The 8232-nt window shown below is 42.5% G+C and overlaps 1 protein-coding gene across 1 annotated transcript; it reads left to right on the top strand.

Annotated features, from left to right (window-relative positions):
* Positions 1–2168: 2168 nt before the first annotated feature.
* On the top strand, positions 2169–8232 carry adra1aa (adrenoceptor alpha 1Aa). Its single transcript, XM_070904582.1, has 2 exons — positions 2169–3081; positions 7679–8232. The coding sequence occupies exons 1-2, from the start codon at positions 2184–2186 to the stop codon at positions 8230–8232; spliced, it is 1452 nt and encodes a 483-aa protein (XP_070760683.1). The 5' UTR covers positions 2169–2183.

The raw sequence follows: 8232 nt of genomic DNA, 5'->3' as shown, positions 1-8232 counted from the left end.
TAGATAGATAGATAGATAGATAGATAGATAAATAGATAGATAGATAGATAGATGGATAAGAAACACACTCAGTAGAAAAGAGGGCAACTCAGATGAACTTTTAATTTAGCCTCAAATAAAGCAGCTTAACAAAATCCGAAAATCGTCAACATGGCCGCACTACTTTTACTAGTCCCATCTAATCTACGTTTAGGTAAGGAACATCCACATTACAAATGTCAGTAATCTGCACAGACAAGATTAATCTCACATCTGTCAAAATGGAGGAGTTTGCGTGGTACTAAGACATTGTTTTGCGGTCAAAGGACAGAACATTCAAAATGAAATTTACTCAATGCGTCAAAGTCAGAGGGAGTGATTCAGGCCAAAATCGGCAGTGCACAATAACGTCACTTACAAATCCAACTGAGAAACGCTTATCTTAAGGAAATAGCCAAATACTCTGGCTGTTTGGTGTGTTCTGTTTACTTTAAATGAAATGAGATTGTCTGTGTTATAAAAAGCAAAGCATAAAAATCAACCATGTACAAACAGTCTTGCAGTTGCACTCACAAATGTTAAGGGAATAGTACAACAGTAGTATGCTTACTCACTTTTCCCGTGAGAGTTGGAGGAGAAGATAAACACCACTGTCACATTTGAGCTGGAGCTAGCAGACAATTAGCCTAACTGAGCATAAAGACTGAAAGCATGTGGAAACAGCTAGCCTGGCTCTGTTCAAATTCAGATGACAAAAAAATCTGCCTACTAGCACCAATTAACATATTACATCTTGTTTGTTTATGTACAAGTTAAATGAAAAAATGACCATTTGGGGTTTCCAGTGACTTTCCGGAGGTGCTGGTAGGCGGATTCTGTTACCTTTGCACAACAGGCTAGCTGTTTCCCCCTGTTTCCAGTCTTTAGGCTAAGCTAAGCTAATTGCCTGCTGGCTGTGGCTTTATATTTAGTGTGTGTGTGTTTAATGTGAGAGTGAGAACTATTCCTTTAAAACCATTCAGGAGTAAAGGTTCAATATAACCACACTTGAGTGCACACACATCAATTAATGTCAAACTATAGCATTGTGTGTTGTTTTGACCTCTGCCTATATAGAGGTCACGGTGTGATATAGATTGTTTATAGGAGGGATTAAGGGTAAGGTCAGGCTTGCTTTGGTGTAGGTCAGTTGAAGATCATACTAGCACCAAAAAACAGCAATAAAACACACTTTATGTCTTGTGACTGTTGCATTGTTGAACCTCCAGCTATTCTGGTTGGACTCAATGTCATCTAGAGTTTTAATGGTGTGATGTGTCCCAGACATTTCAGTGAAACAGGCAATTGGTCAGTCCTGACATCAGTTTCTTTAATACTCAACCTCACATTGCATTCAGTCGATAAGCGCAAGATGAGGCTATGGCCACATTGATCTGACTGCAACAGTGGCTCAGTCATTGTCTCTCGCCCACAGTCCTAATAGATCTGAGCCGTGGTAACATGGGGCAGAAATGGAACAATAGACAAAACAAGGATGAATGCTTTTGTGTTTTACTATATATGATGGATGTGTCAATTCTCTCAAAGCAGATTCTTCTGTCTTTCTTTTCAAAGGCTCTGGATACTGTTGCTGAATCCTGTTGTTGTGTTCAAGGTGGATCTGCTCCTGCGTTCAACAGCCTGGACTACTGCTCACATGGCATCTTAACCAGAAAAGTGGTTTCTCACTCCAATTTTTAAGAATATGGACTTGAATTTTGTTCCCAAACTGCCGTTTTTGGCTCAGAGAACATGCAAAGATTTTTCTAGATGTGTACACCCATCATCTATCCCATTTATAATGCATAACAGTGTTTTTGTACCAGCTGTTTCAACATCAGTAACATTTTCAAGATGGATTACCTGATTTGAGTGCAGTGGTTTTCATATGCATATATTACACTTCTCTCTCAGTGTTTCTGCATGCATCCTGTAGTTTTATTTTTCTTGATGCATTGTCAACGTAATGGCTCATTTGCCAGAGGCATCATCATTCAAATTATGTTTAGACAAGACAGACTTAATGTGATCATTACTCTAATGGCTTTTATGAGAATGCCCTGATGTCCCTTTTTCTCCTGTAGTGAACTCAAATAGGTGTGTTGTGTTTCAGTCCACCTTTGGTGCACAGGACTGTGTCGAGCATCAGCTTAGTATTGGAACAGATGGTCCCTGTGCTGGACAACATGACCCCAGCTCCTCTGACACAGAACTGCTCCAACTGCAGCCAGGTTTTAGTCCCAGAGCTCAACGTGGTCAAGGCTGTGGTTTTGGGCCTGGTGCTTGGTTTTCTCATTGTTTTTGGGATTGTGGGAAACATTCTGGTGATCCTCTCGGTAGTTTGTCATCGACACCTGCGGACGGTCACACATTATTTCATAGTTAACCTGGCAGTGGCAGATTTGCTGCTGAGCTCCACTGTACTACCCTTCTCTGCCATTTTTGAGATTGTGGATCGTTGGGTGTTTGGACGAGCCTTTTGCAATGTTTGGGCAGCTGTGGACGTGCTCTGCTGCACTGCCTCCATCATGAGCCTCTGTGTGATCTCTGTTGACCGCTACATTGGAGTCAGTTACCCTCTGCGTTACCCAACTATAATGACAAAACGCAGGGCGCTGCTGGCAGTGATGCTGCTGTGGGTGCTGTCTATTATCATATCCATTGGACCATTATTTGGCTGGAAAGAGCCGGCACCTGAGGACGAGTCCATCTGCAAGATCACACAGGTGCCGGGCTACGCCATCTTCTCTGCCGTGGGCTCTTTCTACCTCCCCCTGGCCATCATACTGGTCATGTACTGTCGGGTTTATGTGGTAGCTCACAGAGAGAGCCAGGGCCTGAGGGAGGGCCACAAGACAGAGAAGTCAGATTCAGAGCAGGTGATACTCAGGATACACAGAGGCAACACAACTGTGTCGGAGGACGAGGCCCTTCGCTGTCGCACACATTTCGCCCTGCGACTGCTCAAGTTCTCACGTGAGAAGAAGGCCGCTAAGACCTTGGGCATTGTGGTTGGCTGCTTCGTGTTGTGCTGGCTGCCCTTTTTCCTGGTGCTACCCATCGGTGAGTATCATCATGTTCATCTTGTGTGTGTTATTCTTAATTTTGTGAGTCAGATGGTGTCCTAGACACCTTTAGCATTTGACTGGGCAAAGCAGCAGTCAATAAAATATAAACAATATCATTTTCATCAGCCAATATGTCAGTTGTTTACATGTTAAATGTTAAAGGAATAGTTCCACATTTTGGGCAATATGCTTATTTGCTTAGAGTTAGATGAGAAGATTGATACCACTCATGTCTGTACGGTAAATAGGAAGCTATATAGCAGGTTAGCTTAGCTTAGCATAAAGTCTGGAAACAGAGGTAAACTGCCCTGCCTACCAGCACCTCTGAAACTCACAAATTAACAGCATAGCTTGGTTGTTTAATCTTTACTAAAAACCAAAGGGCAAAACAAGTTGTGGTTTTATGGGGGGGTCATGTGCCAGACTATTTCTTGGCTGGGCGCAGTAACATCCCAGAGTTCTCAGTGAGCTTTAGAGGCAGATTTAATTACGTTTGGACAGAGTCAAGCTAGTTGTTTCTCACTGTTTCTAGTCTGTATGCTAAGTTGAGCTGACTGTCTCCTGGCTCCAGACTGATATTGAACGGACAGATATGAGAGTGGAATTCTCATCTAACTCACAGTAACAAAGAAAAAGAGCATGTTTCTCAAAATGTCCTTTAAAGATGAACAGGACAGTAGAAGACCTGCTTTTTAGCCTTTTAATCAACACGATTTCACAACTTAAAAACAGCCTCATATATTTGATCACCTGCACTCATATGAGTCAGACCACTTTTAAAAGGCGATTTAACTTCTGCATTAATTCATTTCACAGATCCATTCATCGATTGCCCGGTTTTTAAGTGCTGGCAAAGTGAATAGTTTGATCATGTTAATTGAATTTCTCCTCTGTGGGAACACACTGAAGTTACTATCATTCAAACGAGCCTTGTGGCCTCTTGAGCAGCGTAGTAAATGCTTTGACTTGGCCAGGTAGACACTCTATAAATAGGCTCTATAAATCTTTCAGATCTCTTACAGCGTCCACTGCTCCCCTGTCTGCAAACAAAAGCACAGAATTTCAGACCAACATATACAAACACAGATCCTTGAATGAAGTGTAAAGCCATTTCTCTGCTCCTTCCTCTCTCCCTTGTGTCTGTAACTCACTTCATCACAATCCCAGTCCAGGAATGACAGATAACGCCATCACATCGATGTCAGACCTTATAGACTTCAAGAACCCACCTGAATGTGTCAAAACCAGACTGGAAGGCGAGTCCTTCTCCCCACAGCGTTCAGGCTGCCGCTCACTGCAGATTCGGCCTGTGTCAATGTAATGACTAATGCTACAGCAGTGGTTATTGCTGCAGACATGCAACGTACTTGGTCACAGAGAATACATAATGTCAACATGGTCAAAGTGCTTGAGCCCCGCTACAATGTGCCTTTGTGTGCATGTTAGTCAGTCCGTTGTTCCTGCCCTCTTAGTTAATCAGGAATTATCAACAGGTCAGAGTCTTGGATGGAGCATTCATTTTTTATTTTTTTAATCGACAATATGTCAGTATTAGAGTGCAGTAACTGTTACAGGACGAATTATGGCCAATGAGCCACTGTTGAATGCTTACATTTTTCAAAATAAATGACATAGCTTTTTTTTTTCTCTATGCTGTTCCGAAAACATAACAAACTTTGACTCCAAAACCGAGGTACACACTGAACCGGGAATTTTGTGTACCATTACACCTCGAGTATCGGATGCCTAAAAATGAATGCCATGTCCTATTTAATGTGTTAATGTTAATGTTACACATATTATTTTAACTTATGAGGGTAGTTGGACCAAAGCCGCGCCACCACACGCCGCGCCGCCCACCACCACAAGTAAATTATCAACCTGTGGGAAACACTGTATAGTAAAACCCTCACAGTCCCTCAGGGTTTTAATATATTCCATGGTCTCATGCTCATAAATATAGCTGCTACCATTTGGCTGAAGGCCTTTTCTGACCGGGAAATGAGGAAACGCCTCATCTTACCAATGCTCACTTGCTAATGCTGGCGTCAGGCTGCATACCGCTGCGACATAAGCCTATGGACAATGATAGATTTAACAGTGAAGCACCAAGCAGTGGTCTAGTTTTGACGAGTAGAGCTGGATAACTTGTGATTGTTTAATTTGGTTTATTGGAATAAACATTATTTTGTCATCAGACAAAAATAAATTGTAGAATTTAATCATGTCAAAAATGTCAAAAATGGTGAGTTGCTGTGGCACTGTGTTTATTTGCGGATTGTCCCCCTCTTCTCTGGAAATGTAAGGAGGTGTAAAGCAAGCCATTGCTAATTTAAAGAATAACTTCACGGGGTGTCCACGTTGTAAGATGTTAAGACATCAACCATGAACTGCAATGTCCAAAGGCTCAAGTCCACCTTTGTTTAATCTGTCTTTCCCTCTTTTTTTCTTTCTATTCTTTCTAGCTATTTAATAAAGCCATAAAATGTCCCAAAAAATGATTGAAAAGCAGTGTTTCACCGCCCTTTCTGATTGAGTTTTAAGTCACGGTGTGGCAGGGTGTGGTTAGCAGTGTGTTCTGTTGCACCTGTAACCACACCTAACAGTGATGTCACGGTTTACTGACACACCCAAGCTTCTCTTTAAAGTTGCACTAATCAACATTTTTATATGAAATCAAATGACTAGAAGTAATGTGAAAGGGGTCGCTCGTAGTGACGAACCCACAGATAATAATCACCCAACTCTGCAATTCCCCCTCAGCTCCACGAAGTTTTACGGCCCACATCTTTACTGTTTTGGTTCACTTGCTCCCATCTCATCACAATGTTTTGAGCCGCAGTTGTTTTCAGCTAAAGCTCTAAAAACCCACTGTACACTACCTGCCCAGCACTAAATAGCAGGCAGACAAAGTTAGCTGGTGAACATAGTGGATTTTCATTTAGCTGTTGAAGAATCTGATATTTTTCTCAAGTGTTCGTGGAGACCAAAACAAACCTAAAAGGAGAGTGAATATTGGACTTACATTTGTCAGGTGGACATAAATACAACTCCAAATGAATGCTAATGTTGCTCTGTGACTGAAGGATAAATAAAAATATGTTTGCACGGTCACCACAACAGCTTTATTAGGTGACAATATGTCCATGTAGTGTTTTTAGCTCGTTCTGTGGCCAAAAATCAATTACTCCCACTTTAAAATGATTTTTACTGAACATGGTTCTTGGGTATTTTGATATCTGTGGCATTGGAAGTCATATTTCATACGCTGGTAGCAGTTGTGTTGTAATGCTATTAATGAAGGCAAGAAATGCCCCCCTTTCTTTCTTGTCATTTCTCCCAGCATGCACCATTTTGTTGCACTTAAACTATGGTCCGTGTGATAGAGTTTTGTCAACCCAATACATGTTGTGCTTTAATTGAAGTTAACATCACAACAATTGCAGTTGCTTAGTTTTCACATGACAACAGCCAGTGATGTTTCATTGATTTTGGACCAGACATTTATCGAACAGCTGCAATAGCCTTCTTTTTTCGTTCAAAAAATGAAAGTATCAAGAGTACTGGCAAATAATAGAATTGTTCTTCTCGGCACAGCTGGGGACACAGTGTGTGAGCTGTACAGGCAGGCACCAAATCATTTGCTCTCAAACTCCCTCCACTTCGTCTTCCCATCCATCTCTACATCACGATCTCATTTTTCAAAAGCCCACGTTTGACCGCCTGCAACAGCTCGCCCAATAAAGCATTTCACGAGACAGCTTCTTCCCTTCTACCTCTGAAGATAGGTGATAGATAGAATGGATGATGGATGGACATATTGCAGCCACACAAGAAGTCAGCTATTTAATTATTTTAATGTTTCACTGGCAGCCGATGGATATGTGAAGAGTCACCTTTACAGTGACAAACAGGCCTGCATGTAATGCGCCTGTGAAGCCATTTTCCCTGCTTCTTCATTAGGGATCAAAAGCAGCTCTATTTATGACACAATTGTAATAAAATCCTTAACCTTGATGGCGAGCAGGGAGCTTTTTTTTTAGTGGAAACTGGAAAAAAACAATTAAATATATATTAGGGGATGTAAATGAGAGCAATGATATGTTGCTCTCAGTAGCCGCAGATCATGTGTCAATATCATATAAACACAACCTCTGATGCAACAGATACCAGAGCATGTAACTGATGCTCTAAAAATGTAATCTTAATGATTGTGGGCATGCTAGCATTATGGCAGTATTCTGTCGGTCAGTTTACCACTTTGGTCCAGACTAAAATATCTCAATAACACCTGTTATTAACACCTGTACTTTGTGTATGGCTAATTAGTAAACAGGTGGCTAAACTAGGGTGAACCTGGAAATATTAACATCCACAATGTTGGCACTGACGTCGAAAGCGTGTTAGCAAGTTGTTGTTAGCATTTACCTCAAATCACAGTTGTGCCTGCAGCCTCACAGAGCCGCTAGCATGGCTGTAGACTCTTGTTTTCTCATATGTCAAACGCCACCTTTCAGTGAAGAACCAGTTTGGATGGTGTCGATCTTTTTGCTGCAATATTAATCACCCTTGTGTATCTTATGTGCCTACAGGTGCTATGTTCCCCGCATACAAACCTTCAGAGACTGTCTTCAAGATCACCTTCTGGCTCGGTTACTTCAACAGCTGCATCAACCCCATCATCTACCCGTGCTCCAACCAGGAGTTTAAGAAAGCTTTCCAGAGTTTACTCGGAGTTCACTGCCTGAGAATGACTCCCAGACCACACCATCATCACCTCAATGCAGCTCAGAGTCAAACTCAGGGTCACAGCCAGCCCCTCACTCTGGGTCTGGACAGCAAGGGGGCTCCGTGTCGGCTCAGCCCTTCGTCCTCTATGGCCCTGTCCCGAACCCCGTCCTCCAGGGACAGCAGGGAGTGGAGGGTCTTTCCTGGAGGCCCTACAGGCGAATCTGGACCTGTTGAGACGAGCAGGGCTAAAGTGGCCAAACTCTGCAGTAAAGGCTTCCACCAGACCTGCTGCTGCATCCTCAGCAGTGGGACTCCCCCGCAGGAGTCAAGCTGCGCCCAGCCCCCTCCTGGCGGAAACCTTCCCACCATTAAAATCCACCAACTGTCCCTGTCGGAAAAAGGAGAGCCTGTATAA

This window comes from Enoplosus armatus, chromosome 4 (assembly GCF_043641665.1).
Source record: "Enoplosus armatus isolate fEnoArm2 chromosome 4, fEnoArm2.hap1, whole genome shotgun sequence".
Lineage (NCBI taxonomy): Eukaryota > Metazoa > Chordata > Actinopteri > Centrarchiformes > Enoplosidae > Enoplosus > Enoplosus armatus.
Note: the sequence above shows the minus strand (reverse complement) of the source record. Positions and strands in the feature narration are given on the sequence as shown.

Excerpts from the sequence above, each read along its gene's own strand:
- adra1aa (XM_070904582.1), top strand. The coding sequence starts at position 2,184 with ATGGTCCCTGTGCTGGACAACATGACCCCAGCTCCTCTGACACAGAAC. Across the intron at positions 3,082-7,678 it reads TTTCCTGGTGCTACCCATCG|GTGCTATGTTCCCCGCATAC; the intron begins GTGAGTATCATC and ends ATGTGCCTACAG.